The sequence below is a fragment of the Pagrus major genome, chromosome 11, assembly GCF_040436345.1.
Source record: "Pagrus major chromosome 11, Pma_NU_1.0".
Taxonomy (NCBI): Eukaryota; Metazoa; Chordata; class Actinopteri; order Spariformes; family Sparidae; genus Pagrus; species Pagrus major.
The window spans coordinates 10,513,464-10,531,690 of record NC_133225.1 but is presented as its reverse complement, the minus strand read 5'-3'; the positions used below and the strand labels follow the sequence as shown (position 1 = coordinate 10,531,690).

The 18,227-nt window shown below is 40.2% G+C and overlaps 3 protein-coding genes across 4 annotated transcripts; all 3 read left to right on the top strand.

Annotated features, from left to right (window-relative positions):
- The first annotated feature begins 460 nt into the window (after positions 1-460).
- LOC141004681 (cytochrome P450 2J2-like) lies at positions 461-6,211 on the top strand. Of its 2 annotated transcripts, none has more exons than XM_073476337.1 (9): positions 461-890; positions 1,487-1,649; positions 1,812-1,965; positions 2,091-2,247; positions 2,335-2,511; positions 2,804-2,945; positions 3,033-3,220; positions 3,316-3,457; positions 3,562-5,403. In XM_073476337.1, the coding sequence occupies exons 1-9, from the start codon at positions 708-710 to the stop codon at positions 3,735-3,737; spliced, it is 1,482 nt and encodes a 493-aa protein (XP_073332438.1). In that variant the 5' UTR covers positions 461-707; the 3' UTR covers positions 3,738-5,403. The 2 variants fall into 2 exon arrangements, with proteins under 2 accessions (XP_073332438.1, XP_073332439.1); XM_073476338.1 differs by having other exon boundaries at positions 463-890; positions 1,812-1,961; positions 2,087-2,247; positions 3,562-6,211.
- Positions 5,944-9,791, top strand: LOC141004678 (cytochrome P450 2J6-like). Its single transcript, XM_073476334.1, has 9 exons — positions 5,944-6,135; positions 6,902-7,067; positions 7,162-7,314; positions 7,394-7,554; positions 7,667-7,843; positions 7,932-8,070; positions 8,195-8,382; positions 8,473-8,614; positions 8,707-9,791. The coding sequence occupies exons 1-9, from the start codon at positions 5,944-5,946 to the stop codon at positions 8,880-8,882; spliced, it is 1,494 nt and encodes a 497-aa protein (XP_073332435.1). The 3' UTR covers positions 8,883-9,791.
- A 1,692-nt stretch (positions 9,792-11,483) lies between these two features.
- On the top strand, positions 11,484-15,332 carry LOC141004680 (cytochrome P450 2J6-like). Its single transcript, XM_073476336.1, has 9 exons — positions 11,484-11,730; positions 12,358-12,523; positions 12,618-12,770; positions 12,850-13,010; positions 13,129-13,305; positions 13,480-13,618; positions 14,474-14,661; positions 14,752-14,893; positions 14,986-15,332. Exons 1-9 carry the CDS (start codon positions 11,539-11,541, stop codon positions 15,159-15,161), a joined length of 1,494 nt encoding a protein of 497 aa, XP_073332437.1. The 5' UTR covers positions 11,484-11,538; the 3' UTR covers positions 15,162-15,332.
- The last annotated feature ends 2,895 nt before the right edge of the window (positions 15,333-18,227 follow it).

Here is an 18,227-nt window from a genome sequence, read left to right as displayed (position 1 = left end):
CTACAGTAATGGTGGCAGTTTGACGATGAAGACAACAACTCCCATGATTCCACGCTTCTTGCGTCTTGTATTTTGTTTTGACTGAGCGACCCCAAGTGGAAGAGATCACACACCGTGTGTTTAAAGTCCTCACAAGCATAGAAGTCGAAAATCATAAGCAGGAGGTGAATGGTCATTTCTGCCTTTATTATTGATACACTGATAGTAATAATAAATGATTAATGATTAATTGTTTTACCGCTGCACCCTTTGAAACTGGAGCCAATGTAACTAGCAGCAAAGTGCTTGTACTCTGAGATCATGACACAGTGATTTATTGAACACATCTGTTACATAAACACCTGCATAAAAATCCACTGTAATGTATTTGAATATATTTTTACATGTTTTTACCATACTTTATCAACTGTATTACTTTTTCACTGATTGATTACTGACAATTGATTTTTATTAAGAGGACTACAGAGACTTCCTTGTGTCCATAACATGCAATGCATGTGCACACAGTCCAGCTGGACAAGTTCAAGCTCCAATTTGTTTTTCACTTCAGGTCATGTGAGGCCCCCGGTGTTATGTAACATTTCCCAGTTTGTGAATTATCCCCGCAGCCTCCTCCACTCCTCACCAAGATAACGTCAGAGGCACCACCATCCACTCTGCAGGAGCACATAGTGATTTTACAGAGGGGTTTTTGAAATATCTTCATCATGATTTTTCAAACAATTTTTGAGTGTATGAACTTTACTAGTTGGCTGTTGCTCAGTTTTGTGGTGTTACTTTTGACCGATGTGGTCAGAAACTGGAGGCCACACAACTTTCCACCTGGACCTTGGGCTGTGCCTTTTCTGGGAAATGTCTTCACAGGAGTTGACTTCAAATCACTGGAGAAGGTGAGATGAACCGTAACACTTTATTTTCCAAGCGTAGAGTAGAAAAGAGTAGAGGTGATTTCTAATATCCAAGGGGCAAGAAAACAACAAATACACAGTAGAATCAAAAAAATTGCAACTCAAAAGTGTTTGCTCACCAACTGCCAATGATGCCAGTGCATGTTCATATATTTAAACCGAACCAAAAAGGGGTTTTGACCAGCAGGACTTTTATATGTGAGTTTTCAACAAAACATGAAATAATTTCTCAGCTTCAGCCATGCCAAATAATCAGTGACAACTGCCTTTTGATACATGGAAAATAAGTGCTGATTTACTTAAAACTGTCAAAGAAAAACAGTTTCAAAAATCACGAAAACATATCTCAAACAAAGACAAACTGCATCAACACAGAGAAATGGCAGTCACGTGGTGAAACTAACGGTGTGAGACCAGCCTTTGGCAGCAGTGGTTGAAATGGGAAGTCACTTCAGAGTTAGTCCAAACTGTTTACGCACTTCATCCGACAAAAACGGTTTCTATCAAATATATAATTCATGCATTGAAAGAATATAAAATCCTCTGAGAAACATTTTGTTATTTGTTTTTAAATGCAGCTTGCTCAGGAGTACGGTCCAGTGTTCAGCTTGAGGAGAGGCAGCCAGAGGATGGTGTTTATCTCAGGATACAAGATGGTCAAAGAGGCTCTTGTTAACCAGCTGGACAGCTTTGTGGATCGACCTATCGTCCCTCTCTTCCACGTTGTCTTCAAGGGCCTTGGTGAGTGTGTGAGACCATGAATGCATCACGGCACAAATGTCTTTTACTGTATAAAGCTCGTTCGGTGTAATCACAGCACAATACATGTTATTCTCAAATTACGTGCAGCAAAGTTGCGGAGTGTGTTTGCTTTGCAGATAATCTGATATAACATTCCCACAGGTATAGCTCTGAGCAATGGTTACCTGTGGAAGAAGCAGAGGAAGTTTGCCAACACACACCTGCGTTACTTTGGAGAGGGTCAGAGGTCAATGGAGAAATGTATTGAAGTGGAAAGCAACTTCCTCTGTGAAGCTTTCAAAGAGGAACAAGGCGAGTACATTATAGAGATCCATGTGTTTGCCATCACATCACAAATGTGCAGAATGTTTGTGTCAAATAAAGTGAAGTTACAATCATAATATGATTTATCTCTGTGTCAACTGAATTCAACACAGGGAGGCCATTCAATCCCCACTACATTTTAACGAATGCAGTGTCCAACATCATCTCATCGGTGGTCTTCGGACATCGCTTTGAATACAGTGATCAAACCTTCCGCAAGGTTCTGGAGTTGGACAACGAGGCCATTGTGCTCGCTGGCTCTGCTCAGACTCAGGTAATTCCTCATCTACCTCAGCTATCATGTTGATATCACAAAACAAACCGGGACTATTACTGACCTGACAGTGTGTCCCATCCATAGCTGTACGATGCCTTCCCTGGCTTAATGCACTACCTGCCAGGACCTCACCAGACCGTCCATGCCAACTATAGTGAGATCATGGCTTTCCTGAAAAAGGAAGTAGAGAGGCACCAAGAGGAGAGGAACCCCGATGACCCCCGTGATTATATTGATGTGTACCTGGGAGAGATGGAAAAGGTAAGATATTTCCAGGATTTTAGTAAAGCTTCCTGGAATCCTGGGAAAGGACAGTTTAACAGTTTGAAGCTTCAAACCAAAAGAAAGAAGATATTATTAATATTATTAGTAAGACCTGTGCTTTTCCTGCAATGACAAGTCAAAAAACCCCTGAGAAAAAGGCAAACTAGGTCAAATGAAAAAGTCAGTAATGCCATTAAAAAGTTTTCTAGAAGATGTCTTCCCCAAAATGACATAGTGCACCTTTAAAGCATCAATGCCATAAAATAAGAGTGTCTTTTGCTGATGCTAGAAAAAGGAGGATCCCCAGGCTGGCTTCAACATTGAAACCCTGCTGGTTTGCACCCTGGACCTGATTGAGGCTGGTACAGAATCAGCTGCCAACACTTTACGCTGGGCCATCGTATTCATGTTGAACTACCCAGAGATACAGAGTTAGTAACAGATCAAGTATTTTCTTTGTGTTTTTCTAATGTCCAGTGAGCTGCCCGTTGTAGCTGCTACTCTGCTTCCTCTCTCAGAGAAGGTCCAGGCAGAGATCGACAGAGTGATCGGACAGTCTCGTCAGCCCATCGTGACCGACAGACCCAACATGCCTTACACTGACGCTGTCATCCATGAGATTCAAAGGATGGGAAATATTGTTCCCCTGGGATTCCCTAAAATGGCCAGTAAAGACTCTACACTGGGAGGGTACTTCGTACCAAAGGTAAAGGGCTATCACCAGACTCACCCAGGGATTAATGACAAGCTGTTAATTATTTCTTCGCAGCTCATATCAACATCTCATTACTCATTTTCCAGGGCACTCCTATCACTACGATGCTTGCCACTGTGCTGTTTGATAAGGATGAGTGGGCGACTCCAGATGTCTTCAATCCTGAGCATTTCTTGGATTCAGAGGGCCAGTTTCGCAGAAGAGACGCCTTCTTGCCATTTTCAGCAGGTGTTTTTCTCAACTGCTTCACTTACAATGATTAACAGGATTGCAGGAGATTGTATGTGAGGTAGTTAGGAGTCTGCTAACCTAAAGCTGCTGTTTCCCTGCAGGTAAACGCGTGTGTTTAGGGGAGCACCTGGCCAGAATGGAGCTGTTCCTTTTCTTTACATGTCTCCTCCAACGTTTCACCCTCACTCCTGCTCCTGGAGAGATGCCCAGCTTGGAGGGCGTGCTGGGCTTCACCTATTCCCCTCAGGCGTTCAGTGTTGTAGCTGTGCCTCGCTGATCTTCTTCACCTTTTCTCATCCCAACCAAAGACAAAGCATAGGCAGGAAGCATCACTGATCTGCTGTACTCCCATGATCCTCCCACAGAGGTGTTTTTTTCCCCCTGTGTAGACCTCTTCGTAAAGGGTAATTCCACAAATTTTACATTAAAGTTAATTTACATGTACAGGTCTTGTGGAGTATTACTGCATTTGTGGAAAAAAGTAGTATAAAGCCTTTTGTGGCTCCAGAGGAAGCTGCGTGTGATCAGATAAATTGCCTCCAGTGATGTCACTCAGTGGCTAAGTAGCATTGTGGGTAATGTAGGCGCCAGGTTTTAAAGGAAGAAGAATGTGTGGATTAAAAAAAGGTGATATCTCTGGTTCTGTTGTATTGATTTTGATCATTTGTTTTTAAACTATCCATAATGAGTGTTATAGAAGTACAATGCCAGACCAGGTGAAACAGACCTGGAAACCTGGTGCCTACATTACCCACAATGCTACTTAGCCACTGAGTGACATCACTGGAGGTGATTTATCAGATTGCATGCGGCTTCCTCTGGAGCCACAAAAGGCTTTATACTACTTTTTTCACATATGCAGTAGTACTCCTCAAGACATGTAAACACACTTCAATGTGTTAAAATGGTGGAGTTACTCTTTAAGACTGTGTGCAATCAAAATTAGCTAATGAGCTAATATTGACTATCAGTCACAAATAAAAAAAAACACCTGCACACAAATCATTATCCTTATGTTATCCTCTATATCTAACATTAATTTAGTAAAAATATGAAATGCTATAAAAAAAAATACATACAGCCATATGCATTGACAGGCAACACTTTATAATAACCATCATGGTGACTTTAAAATGAATTACAGCTTGATAAATAGTTATTTCACTGTTAACAAACATAAATCATTTATTAAGCAATAGTAAAGGTTTATAAACATCAGTTGCAACGTCATAATGGGCATCCAGATAATGTCTATACATGATTTACAGTATTTATTAAACATTTACAAAGTATTACACACATCAGTTGCAACTTTACAATAAAGTTTTTAATAGATAAATGGTCTATAAAGCATTTCAATGTTTGTTTGCAGTGAAATGACCATTAACCAGAGTTTGATTAACTATAAATCCACCATCTATTAATGATGGTTATAATAAAGTGAAATCCATTGATGTTCCTTCTTTGCTTTTGCATCAAGGGCAGTTTGGGAAACTATCTTTGTAAATCTTATTCATCCCAAGATAAACATGTATGAATACATTTAAAATTAGACTCTTTGATTTTATTACTGCTAAATGAAAAATGTATTCTATGTATTGTATGCCCATGATCATGTATGTTCACCTGATGCCATGTCATTTTCACAGCTTTTTAACAAGGAGGCAAGACAAGAAGTAACAAAATTAGACGAGACAGGATCAAATTCTCTGGTTTTGCCTTCAATTGAGGCGCAGTCGTCACTTTATCCTTCAATCAACTACAATTTATTTTCTTTGATAAGGAAACACACAAAACTCTGAAAAATGTATGAAGTGTTAAGGATGTACTTAGATCAATAAATGTTTTTATTCGTATCTAAAAGGTGAGAACATGGAGGTAGTGGTGGTGAGCTTCAAAAACTTCTTATTTATGGTTCCAGTGGAATAAAGTTTTAAAAACAGGCCTTAATCAGCTTTTTCTGCCTAATGACGATAATGCAAATTTTCTTAGCTGTGTTGCAAGAATACCTAAATGATTGTTATGCAACAGAACAAATCATCAGTTAGATGCCTTTTATTCCCACTGCACTTTGTATTGTTGGCTTGTTTACACTATAAAACCAGTCGAAGAGTAAGGTCACTGAAACACGTGTGTTATATCAGTGAGCTGAGATTTTCGTTCCTGATGACTGAATGTAATAATATAACTATGTTCAGGTAAAACTGATTTACTAATGTTTTGTTGCAAAAACATTTTTCTTCATTACGTTCTAAGTTTTTCATATGACAGAGGACTCTGTTGAGGGAAAAGCAGATGTGTCCGCAGCAGATTATATAAGAGCTCTGTAACAAACACCTTTGTACCGACTCTGACTAGCGAATTAGAAGAGTGTAGTTGCTGACAGTTTGGACAAGCCTTATAAAAGCCCAGGAGTTAGTGAGGAGGAAGATATTGTTGAAAAGCTCCGACCTTCCTGCTGCTGCTGGTTTAACTCTCCAACAATGTGGCTGTATAACCTTTTGCTCGGTCTGGACCTCAAGGGGGTCTTCCTGTTTCTTTTTGTTTTCATCCTAATCGCAGACTTCCTCAAAAACAGGAATCCTCCAAATTTTCCTCCAGGACCGTTTGCTCTGCCTATTGTGGGGAATATGCTCAGTGTGGACAATGTACATCCACACAAGTATTTTACCAAGGTAAACTTTAATACACAGCAGGTTTCACCTTTTCTGGCTTTAATGATGGAATATTAAAAGAGACGTGACTGCTAAAGGCTTGTTGTTGCTTGATGTTTTATGCATTTTTTCATTTTAAGTGTGAATTTTATGAAAATATTTGAACACTTTTAAACTTGGTTAATTGGATTAATTCAACTGAATTTGCAATCTGTTCAAGATACTTTAACTGACATTATCAGGATATATCAGCATATGTGTAATAACATGTATAACTTTGTCCATGAAATTAAAAAAAGCCATTTCAATGACGTTTATAGAGAACATAAAGTAACTTGTAGTTCACACGTTAGGAGATGTGCATTTGCATTTACAGAAACAACATTAAAACCACTAACAGGTGAAGTGGATATCATTGCTTATCTTGTTACAATGTGTTGTTCTGCTGGGAAACGGGTTCTGTGTCAGGTGGCAACGTTTACCAGCAGAACATTGCGTTGAAACGAAATTTACAGTGTTTTTCACTTGAACTTGTAGTTTTAATGTTGTGACTAATCAGTGTAAATTACTAGTTTTCATATAGAAACTAACGGCAGATACTGATATCTAGTGGTGCCATTGTAAACATAAATGGAAATTCTGCCTGTAAGGACACTGGGCCACACTGGCAGCCCATTTGTTGCTCATTATGAGTTAGCAGGTTTTGTTATTTTTGACCAATTTAAAAGTTCATATGATGCAGTAATGTGTTGCAGTTCATCACTGTTTCTTGATGTATTGTCTTCAGCTGGCTGACACCTATGGGAATGTGTTCAGCGTTCGCCTGGGCAGTGGTAAGATGGTGTTTGCATGTGGGTACAAGATGGTGAAGGAAGCCATTGTGACACAAGCCGACAACTTTGTGGATCGACCGTACAACGCAGTCACTGACAGATTCTACTCAGGATCCTCAAGTATGCAAATCTCTCCCTCTCTTTACGGTCATGCTGCACACAAACTAGTTCACCTGAACCATTAACCCTGTTTCCTCTGCGTGTTTGTGTCTAGATGGTCTGTTCATGAGCAATGGTGAAAAATGGAAGAAACAGCGACGCTTCGCCTTGACTACCTTGCGTAACTTTGGCGTGGGCAAAAACACCATGGAGCAGTGTATCTGTGAGGAGATCCGACACCTGCAGGAGGAGATAGAGAAGGAGAAAGGTGGTACACAACAAGTAGAAGTTCATAATCAGCGGCATCAACTCTTCACTTGTGTAAACAGTGGACTCCTTTCCTCCAGGTGAACCCTTCAGCCCCGCAGGCCTCTTCAACAACGCTGTGTCCAACATCATTTGTCAGCTGGTGATGGGGAAACGGTTTGACTACAGCGACCACAGATTCCAAGTCATGCTGAAGTATCTGAGCGAAGTTCTTCTGCTGGAGGGCTCTATATTGGGTCTGGTAAGATAGTAACATCCATTTAGTTCAGTCAATCAATCAATCAATCAATCAATCAATCAATCAATCAATTTTTCCTAAAAGTTTCTCTCATTTACTGCTTTCTTCCGAGCAGCTGTATGATGCATTTCCTCGAGTGATGAAGCACTTGCCAGGTCCTCACAACAAAATGTTCAGCCATTTCAGCACCATCCTGGACTTCATTACTGAGGAAGTGGAGCTTCACAAGAAGGACCTGGACCACAACAATCCCCGGGACTACATTGATGCTTTTATCATTGAAATGGAGAAAGTATGTGAACAACTGCATTGCAAACACTTGTGCTTCCTGTCAGTCGACCCATCATTCACTACTGTGTCCTCTCTGCTTTTTTGAATAGCACAAAGAGTCTGAACTGGGCTTCACTGAGACCAATCTGGCTATGTGCTCTGCGGATCTGTTCTTGGCCGGAACAGAGACAACCTCCACCACTTTGCTGTGGGCTCTGATATACCTTATCAAACACCCTGATGTCCAGGGTAGGGGACCAATCAGCGTACTATGAGGAACTACTAGCGTCTCTACTTACATAATGCACCTATAAAAGAGGGCTCTTAAAACAATACTCACATGCCTGTTCCTTCAACTTTCTTGTGTTTCCAGACAAAGTCCATGCAGAGATAGACAGAGTGATCGGACAGAACCGCCTTCCCACTATGGCAGACAGACCCAACCTGCCCTACACTGACGCTGTCATACACGAGATCCAGAGGGTCGGAAACATCGTTCCTCTCAACGGACTCAGAATGGCCGCCAAGGACACGACACTGGGCGGTTACTTCATACCCAAGGTGGATTTAGTAGACTGTGATTTGAAGTCTTAACAGGATTGAAAACTTATGAGCAATGAAAAAGTTTTGTTTTTCTTCTTGTGTTTTTAGGGTACGACCTTGGTGCCCAATCTGACCTCTGTGCTGTTCGACAAAAACGAATGGGAGACTCCAGACAACTTCAACCCGGGACACTTCCTAGATGCTGAGGGAAAGTTTGTGAAGAAAGAAGCTCTCCTGCCTTTTTCTGCAGGTAAACCACATTCACCTCAATCTAAAGCATTACCTGAACCACAATATTTATCCTGAGCTCTTTAACCTTTGTGTGCGTATGTGTTTCTTCAGGGAAACGTGTGTGTCTCGGAGAAGGCCTCGCCAAGATGGAGCTGTTCCTGTTTTTGGTTGGTTTACTACAGAAGTTCTCCTTCTCCGTTCCCGATGGAGTAGAGCTGAGTACAGAAGGAATCAGTGGAACTACACGCGTACCACACCCCTACAAAGTTTACGCCAAGGCTCGCTGAACTATGCAACCCCTCACTGAACCATTTTAGCAGTGTAACAGAAAGACAAAATGCTCTAGGATAGAAAGCTGTACTTAATTGATTATTTCCACAAATTCATATTATTGTATTGTCCCTGCTTGTAAGATATTTCCTTTCCTTTCCTTTGTAGCTATTAATAACATCATGTATAAATATTTCATGAACATATATAAATACACAATCAAGCTGTCTTAGTTATGTTTTCTTGACAGATGAATTATGTCATGTAGAAGCCCTTACTTAATAAAGAACTGAAACATTACAACAATAACACATTTGTTATTTACCAATAAATGATGATGATTTGTGTCACAAACCTGGGTTAGGTCATTGATAAAAACATATCATAACATACATTCATGACTGACTTGTTCACAAGTAACTTCAAGTAATGAATCATATGTAAAGTAATACTTTGATATTATTTTTATATATATTAATACACCAGTGTAAATGTGACTAATAAGCCCACTACACATTAGGGAATGACAATGGATGACAATGCATGCTTGGAGTATCAGTAGATGGCACCAAAGTAACACATTTTAACTTCCTCATGTTGTGGGTTTGAAGTGTTAGAGTTTAAAGAATGACAGTAGATGACGATGCATGCTGTACAGTAGACCTATTCAACTGACAGCCCTTTAACCACCTTATTCCAGCCCTTGGATCAGTTTGTTAGCAGGCTTATTAGCCCATTCATTAGGTATGTTTGTTGGTAAGCACCAAAATACTCTTATTTCATTATAAAACTGTAATTACACAGTGATATTAGGGGTGAGGACTGGATTATAACTTATCCAGTTATCCCCTTGTGACACTATAATTACACAGTAAAGTATCCACCGTTCTCCTGTACTTACTCTGTAATTAAACAGTGAACAATAAGCTATGTGCTGTTCATTATGTGCTGGTTCTTTTGGTTTTTTGTTGTTGTTGTTATTGTTGTTGTTGTTGTTGTTGTTGTTGTTGTTTTTGTTGTTGCTCTCCTTCTTCCTCTTATTCTTAATTTTCTTCAGCTTGTGCTCCTCTGACTAAGATACGAGCGATGAGGAGAAGGGAGACGCTTCCACCCCTTTCTTTTCTGCTTTTGGCCACCACAGAAAAAAACAACACATAAACAATTGTAACTGGTTAAAGCTGAAGTTTACTTTAAATTGACTCCACTAATACACATATATCGTGGTTTAACAACAAGAACATTAAAAGAAAAAAGTATAAAGTTCGGCTCAGCCATAACTGTCAAGTGTTTTTTGGAAGTCACAATTATTTGCTTAAACCGAAGACATTCTACAAAACATAAATTAGCAATTGGCCAGCAGACTTTTCCTCCCTAATAGATCAACATCTTACATCTATTATTTATACTTTTTCTGGTTTAAGTCGTCGCATCTCACAGAGCTTCATGGTTGAAGCTACAACAGTCGCTTGGCTTGTTCGCTTGAATCCTGTCTTTGCCTCAAACAGTATTTATTGTGCTAATACAGTATTTGCATGCTCAATAATGAAAGCTAATTCATCAGTGAACATTTCAGCTTTACATGCTCTTTCTAAATTGTGTAACCAGATTTCTGACCAGATTTGTTTGCTTGCCCTGTAGGCATTTCAGGGGGAGTCAATTATTCCAGTGGAGTTTTAAAAAACAGCCCTTTATCAGCTTTTTCTGCCCAATGACCATAATGCAAAATTTCTTAACTGTGTTGCAAAAAATGCCTTATAACCTTTGACATTACATTTCTATTATTTCTAAGAGAATATAGCCTCTTTCTCTGATTATCATTACACGCAACAGGAAACAGTTATCATTCAGATGCCTTTTTTCCCCAGTGCACTTTGTATTGCTGGCTTCATACCGTTCATGTTGTGAATGTGAAATCAAAGTCTATGGTCACTGAAACAAAGTGAAGGTTTGGTACATGTGTTATATAGACTTTGGCCCATAGCTCTCACCTCTCAGTTTATGAAATGCTTTGAAAGAGTTGCCCTGGGGCATTTTAGCAGGTTGGTCTCTGCATACTAAGACCCACTCCAGTTTACATTCAGGAAGGGTGTGGGAGTGGAAGTCGCTTTACTTTCTACGCTTCACAGCATCTACAGCCACTTAGAGTCAGCCGGTCACAAATCTTGTTTTTTTTTTATTGTTCTAATGCTTTTAATACAATACAATCACACATTTTAGCCAAAAAGCTTATTGATTTCAACATAAATGACACCACAGTCACATGGATTCTGGACTACTATTGTCCTACTCGTTGTTTGTCTTATATGTATGGTGACACTCTAATAAAGTATGTCGTATCGTATCTTATATCCCCGAGGACTGTCGTTCCCCCCTGAGTAATATTACCATGTTCAGTTAAAACTGATTAATTAATGTTTTGTTGACAAGAGAATTTGCACATCTGTTATTACGTTGGGTTTGGTCATATAACAGATGACTTGTTAGTCAAAGGAAAAGGAGGTGTGCCTGTAGCTGGTTATGTAAGAGCTCTGTAACAAGAACCTTTGTACAGACTCTGAATAGCGAATTAGAAGTGTGTAGTTCAAAGCCTTATAAAAGCTGTGTCAAGTGAGGAGGACGATATTGTTGTAAAGCTCCAACCTTCATTCTGCTGCTGGTTTAACTCCTTCAACAATGTGGCTGTATAACTTTCTGCTTGGTCTGGACCTCAAGGGGCTCTTCCTGTTTCTTTTTGTTTTCATCCTAATCGCAGACTTCCTCAAAAACAGGAATCCTCCAAATTTTCCTCCAGGACCGTTTGCTCTGCCTTTTGTGGGGAATATGCTCAGTGTGGACAATGTACATCCACACAAGTATTTTACCAAGGTAAAGTTTAAATACACAGCAGGTTTCACCTTATAAAGCTTTAAGGATGGAATAATAAAAGAGACATGACTGCTAAAGGCTTTTAGTAGCATGTTTTAGTATTCTTAAAATGGCTTTGGTTTTTAAATAATTTGTCCTGTGATTATTTACAGTTTTATGTGTGAACTTTATTGAGACATTTGAATGAATTTGATCAAACTTGATTAATTTGATTAATTCAATTTATTAGTTCAGTTCAAGATCCTTCACACAGACACTATTGTGCAATATCAGGATGTTTACAAACTTGACATTGAACTTAAAAATTGGATGCCATTTCTGTTATTTGAAGTAATTTACCTACAGTGTTAATTAACTTGTAGTTCACAGATGTTTGGAAAAGTGCATTTGAATTTAAATTACTAGTTTTTATATATAAACTAAATGCAGATACTGACATCTGGTGGTCAAATTGTAAACATAAATGGAAATTCTGCCTGTAAGCACACCCAACCACACCTGGTAGCACGTAATTATTGTTTGTTCCTCATCATACATTGGTAGGTTTTGTTTTTGATCAATTTAAAAGTTCATATGATGCAGTAATGTGTTGCAATTCATCACTGTTTCTTGATGTATTGTCCTCAGCTGGCTGACACCTATGGAAATGTATTCAGCGTTCGCCTGGGCAGTGATAAGATGGTGTTTGCATGTGGGTACAAGATGGTGAAGGAAGCCATTGTGACACAAGCCGACAACTTTGTGGATCGACCATACAGCGCAGCTTCTGACAGATTCTACTTAGGATCCTCAAGTATGCAAATCTCTCCCTGTCTTTAGTGTCATGCTGCACACAAACTAGTTCACCTAAACCATTAACCCTGTTTCCTCTGCGTGTTTGTGTCTAGATGGTCTCTTCCAGAGCAATGGTGAAATATGGAAGAAACAGCGACGCTTCGCCTTGACTACCTTGCGTAACTTTGGCGTGGGCAAAAACACCATGGAGCAGCATATCTGTGAGGAGATCCGACACCTGCAGGAGGAGATAGAGAAGGAGAAAGGTGGTACACAACAAGTAGAAGTTCATAATCAGCGGCATCAACTCTTCACTTGTGTAAACAGTGGACTCCTTTCCTCCAGGTGAACCCTTCAGCCCCGCAGGCCTCTTCAACAACGCTGTGTCCAACATCATTTCTCAGCTGGTGATGGGGAAACGGTTTGACTACAGCGACCACAGATTCCAAGTCATGCTGAAGTATCTGTCCGAAGCTATTATGCTGGAGGGCTCTATATGGGGTCTGGTAAGATAGTTATGTTCAATCATTCACAGAGACAGCAGCCAACTGAGAGGCTCATACTTTATCCAAAAAGTTGAAAGTGAGTGAAAGTTTATCTCGTTTACTGCTTTGCTCCGAGCAGCTGTATGAGGCATTCCCTCGAGTGATGAAGCACTTGCCAGGTCCTCACAACAAAATGTTCAGTAACTACAACATCATCCTGGACTTTTTGAGGGAGGAGATACAGAGTCACAAGAAGGACCTGGACCACAACAATCCCCGGGACTACATTGACTCTTTCATCATTGAAATGGAGAAAGTATGTGAACGACTGCATCGCACACATTTCACTGCGTCTGTCAGCTTCCTGTCAAAAGTTATCTCATGACACTTTCCAATTAGAAAGGGTCTAGATTGTACTCTTTAATTAATTAGAGGGTACTGTCAGTTGACCCATCATTCACTACTGTGTCCTCTCTGCTTTTTTGAATAGCACAAAGATCCTGAACTGGGATTCACTGAGACCAATCTGGGTATGTGCTCCCTGGATCTGTTCTTGGCCGGAACAGAAACAACCTCCACGACATTGCTGTGGGCTTTGGTTTACCTGATTAAACACCCTGATGTCGAGGGTAGGTGTGCTAGGCCCTATGCTAAGCTAACTGTGAAACAACAAAGACAAGACTAATTGAGTCTACAGCCGTTCTAGCCTCTCTGTGGGGCTTTACTTAGCTATGGTGGCGCATTGAGCTAACAGTGAATGCCTGTACAAAGTTTCATGGCAATTCATCCAATACTTGTTGAGATATTTCAGCCTGGACCAAAGTCGGGGACCTTCCCTGACCAACAGTAGCTCAAAACTGGGTCTCTTGACAGTCTTTGCACCTAGGTGTTGTCGTATGTTCAGTGGCGATGCAGTTGAAGATGTTTGAAGAAAAACTCCGCCGACACTGTCTTAATTGTATAACAAATTTATTACAATAAGTTCAGTATCGTATTCAAGTAACACGTTACTTGGAGAGCCTCCAGCCGAATAATGAAACTCTGACGAAAATATGCAGACAGCTCCTTATATACCGAGCTTGTTTTGGTCAAAAACTTAGTTACCACATATGGTTCACATCAAGAGAGGGACAGATAAGAAGGGAGGCGCCTCTTCACCTCTGACCCAGGACCTTCATGACTCTGTTGACCTAAAATCTGGTATCTGTTATCTTGACAGCAGCACCATCATGTCATCATCCTGGTACCCCTGACCAAATAACCTCCAGGTCAGGAAGGCCCAAACAGCAACTAACATTCCAATATATTCTCCTAATACAAACCATTTGTATAAATATGCTGCATCTAACAGCAGACACCTCAGTGTGAAGACTGGTGAATTCTGGGGAACTGAGTTCAGTTCAGAGTCCTTTTTGAAGGACTTCATGTGCGGATCACAAAAAACAACTCACATGCCTGTTCCTTCAACTTTCTTGTGTTTCCAGAGAAAGTCCACGCAGAGATAAACAGAGTGATCGGACAGAACCGCCTTCCCACTATGGCAGACAGACCCAACCTGCCCTACACTGACGCTGTCATCCATGAGATCCAGAGGATCGGAAACATCGTTCCTCTCAACGGACTCAGAATGGCCGCCAAGGACACAACACTGGGCGGTTACTTCATACCCAAGGTGGATTTAGTAGACTGTGATTTGAAGTCTTAACAGGATTGAAAACTTATGAGCAATGAAAAAGTTTTGTTTTTCTTCTTGTGTTTTTAGGGTACGACCCTGGTGCCCAATCTGACCTCTGTGCTGTTCGACAAAAACGAATGGGAGACTCCAGACAACTTCAACCCAGGACACTTCCTAGATGCTGAGGGAAAGCTTGTGAAGAAAGAAGCTCTCCTGCCTTTCTCTGCAGGTAAACCACATTCACCTCAATCTAAAGCATTACCTGAACCACAATATTTATCCTGAGCTCTTTAACCTTTGTGTGCGTATGTGTTTCTTCAGGGAAACGTGTGTGTCTCGGAGAAGGCCTCGCCAAGATGGAGCTGTTCCTGTTTTTGGTTGGTTTACTACAGAAGTTCTCCTTCTCCGTTCCCGATGGAGTAGAGCTGAGTACAGAAGGAATCAGTGGAACTACACGCGTACCACACCCCTACAAAGTTTACGCCAAGGCTCGCTGAACTATGCAACCCCTCACTGAACCATTTTCAAGCTCATCAAGCTGTCTTAGTTATGTTTTCTTGACAGATGAATTATGTCATGTAGAAGCCCTTACTTAATAAAGAACTGAAACATTACAACAATCACACATTTGTTATTTACCAATAAATGATGATGATTTGTGTCACAAACCTGGGTTAGGTCATTGATAAAAACACATCATAACATACATTCATGACTGACTTGTTCACAAGTAACTTCAAGTAATGAATCATATGTAAAGTAATAGTTTGTTATTATTTTTATATATTAATACACCAGTGTAAATGTGACTAATAAGCCCACTACACATTAGGGAATGACAATGGATGACAATGCATGCTTAGAGTATCAGTAGATGGCACCAAAGTAACACATTTTAACTTCCTCATGTTGTGGGTTTGAAGTGTTAGAGTTTAAAGAATGACAGTAGATGACGATGCATGCTGTACAGTAGACCTATTCAACTGACAGCCCTTTAACCACCTTATTCCAGCCCTTGGATCAGTTTGTTAGCAGGCTCATTAGCCCATTCATTAGGTATGTTTGTTGGTAAGCACCAAAATACTCTTATTTCATTATAAAACTGTAATTACACAGTGACATTAGGGGTGAGGACTGGATTATAATTTATCCAGTTATCCCCTTGTGACGCTATAATTACACAGTAAGGTATCCACTGTTCTCCTGTACTTTGTAATTAAACAGTGAACAATAAGCTATGTGCTGTTTTTTATGTGCTGGTTCTTTTGGGGTTTTTTTGTTTTTTTGTTGTTGCTCTCCTTCTTCCTCTTATTCTTAATTTTCTTTTCTGCTTTTGGCCACCACAGATAAAAACAACACATAAACAATTGTTACGCTCTACCTCTACTGCTCTACCTCCTGAGCTACAGCCGCCCTTTAAATTGACTCCACTAATACACATAAATCATGGTTTAACAACAAGAACATTAAAAAAGTATAAAGTTCAGCTCAGCAATAGCTGTCAAGTGTTTTTTGGAAGTCACAATTATTTGCTTAAGGACATTTTACAAAACATAAATTAGCAATTGGCCAGCAGACTGTTGTGCTCACATCACACAAAGGCACCATTTTGTAGTGTATGCAACAGTGATACGGAGTTTTGGGTTAAATGTGGCTATCAATAATAATTAATGATTATCAGGGATATCAGGGGGGGAGATGGAGAGGAGCCCTTGAGGATAAGAAGTCAAAGGAGTGGAGGGCGTTAGTGTAAGAGAGGCTTGAGGAGAGGAGAAGAGAAGAGAAGAGAAGAGAAGAGAAGAGAAGAGAAGAGAAGAGAAGAGAAGAGAAGAGAAGAGAAGAGAAGAGAAGAGAAGGAACAAAGGAAGGCGCTGGAGTTTTGACTATCTGATCAGAGGGGGTCTGTCACCCTGACCAATAGTAGCTCAAAGCTGAATTTTGCACCTTGGTGTAAAGAATAGGGAATTCTGGGACACTGAGTTCAGTTCAGAGTCCATTTTGAAATCCACAATGAATGACTTCATCTGTGGGTCCCAACAAGATTTTTCCTCCACTCAAAGCCTAACAATTTACATCTATTATTTATACTTTTTCTGGTTTAAGTCGTCGCATCTCACAGAGCTTCATGGTTGAAGCTACAACAGTCGCTTGGCTTGTTCGCTTGAATCCTGTCTTTGCCTCAAACAGTATTTATTGTGCTAATACAGTATTTGCATGCTCAATAATGAAAGCTAATTCATCAGTGAACATTTCAGCTTTACATGCTCTTTCTAAATTGTGTAACCAGATTTCTGACCAGATTTGTTTGCTTGCCCTGTAGGCATTTCAGGGGGAATAAATTATTCCAGTGGTTTATCAGCTTTTTCTGCCCAATGACCATAATGCAAAATGTCTTAGCTGTGTTGCAAAAAATACCTTATAACCTTTGACATTACATTTCTATCATTTCTAAGAGAATATAGCCTCTTTCTCTGATTGTCATTACACACAACAGGAAACAGTTATCATTCAGATGCCTTTTTTCCCCAGTGCACTTTGTATTGTTGGCTTCATACCGTTCACGTTGTGAAGATGAAATCAAAGTCTATGGACTTTGGCCCATAGCTCTCACCTCTCAGTTTATGAAATGCTTTGAAAGAGTTGTCCTGGGGCATTTTAGCAGGTTGGTCTCTGCATACTAAGACCCACTCCAGTTTACATTCAGGAAGCCACTCAGAGTCAGCAGGTCACAAGTCTTGTTTTTAATACAATACAATCACACATTTTAGCCAAAAAGCTTATTGATTTCAACATAGATGACACTATAGTCACATGGGTTCTGGACAACCTCAAATTTCAACCCCAGTATGTGAAGCTTGATGGTCATGTATCCAATACCATTGCTGCTCTGTCCCCATTTTTATTCATCTCATATACCTCAGACTGCAGGTTGAGTCTGGCTGTCACCTGCAAAGATTTTCTGATGATTTTGCTGTTGTTGGCTACATCCACAAGGAAAACCACCTGGCTTACCAACAGAACACAAATGGCATTGTCAAACAGTGTACAGAGAACCATTTAATTTTAAATATCAGTAAGACAAAGGAGCTTATTATTGAAGGATGCTGTGACCCCTGTCTTGATTAACGGTGAGGCCATTGGGGTGGTTTCCTCTTATGAGTACCTTGGTCTTTGTGGATAAAAGGCTGGACTGGAAACAGATTACCAGTGCCATATCTATAAGTGCCCTGTCCAGGCTATTGTTCCTCAGAAAGCTCAGGTCTTTTGATGTCAGCAAGTCATTTCTGCATCAGTGTCTCAGCTTGTGTCTTGTTTATGCTGTGTGTGTGGCTGAAGCTCAGAGGAGAGGAATAAGATCGATAAACTGATCAGGAAGGCAGGATCCACTTTGATCCCTGACTCACTTGATGTGGTCCTGGAACAAAAAATGGAAAATGTGGATCATCCGATGTAAAGTGTTTTCAGTGAGCTGAAGAGCTCTTTTATGTGACAGGTGGATGTCTTCTGTACCGGCTGCAGTGAAGCTTTTTAATGAACGTTGTTCCTGACCGTCACTGTTAATT

Excerpts from the sequence above, each read along its gene's own strand:
- LOC141004681 (XM_073476338.1), top strand. The coding sequence starts at position 708 with ATGATTTTTCAAACAATTTTTGAGTGTATGAACTTTACTAGTTGGCTG. Across the intron at positions 2,248-2,334 it reads CTGGCTCTGCTCAGACTCAG|CTGTACGATGCCTTCCCTGG; the intron begins GTAATTCCTCAT and ends TCCCATCCATAG. Across the intron at positions 2,512-2,803 it reads ACCTGGGAGAGATGGAAAAG|AAAAAGGAGGATCCCCAGGC; the intron begins GTAAGATATTTC and ends TGCTGATGCTAG.
- LOC141004678 (XM_073476334.1), top strand. The coding sequence starts at position 5,944 with ATGTGGCTGTATAACCTTTTGCTCGGTCTGGACCTCAAGGGGGTCTTC. Across the intron at positions 7,068-7,161 it reads ATTCTACTCAGGATCCTCAA|ATGGTCTGTTCATGAGCAAT; the intron begins GTATGCAAATCT and ends GTTTGTGTCTAG. Across the intron at positions 8,615-8,706 it reads TCTCCTGCCTTTTTCTGCAG|GGAAACGTGTGTGTCTCGGA; the intron begins GTAAACCACATT and ends GTGTTTCTTCAG.
- LOC141004680 (XM_073476336.1), top strand. The coding sequence starts at position 11,539 with ATGTGGCTGTATAACTTTCTGCTTGGTCTGGACCTCAAGGGGCTCTTC. Across the intron at positions 11,731-12,357 it reads CACACAAGTATTTTACCAAG|CTGGCTGACACCTATGGAAA; the intron begins GTAAAGTTTAAA and ends TATTGTCCTCAG. Across the intron at positions 13,619-14,473 it reads TAAACACCCTGATGTCGAGG|AGAAAGTCCACGCAGAGATA; the intron begins GTAGGTGTGCTA and ends TTGTGTTTCCAG.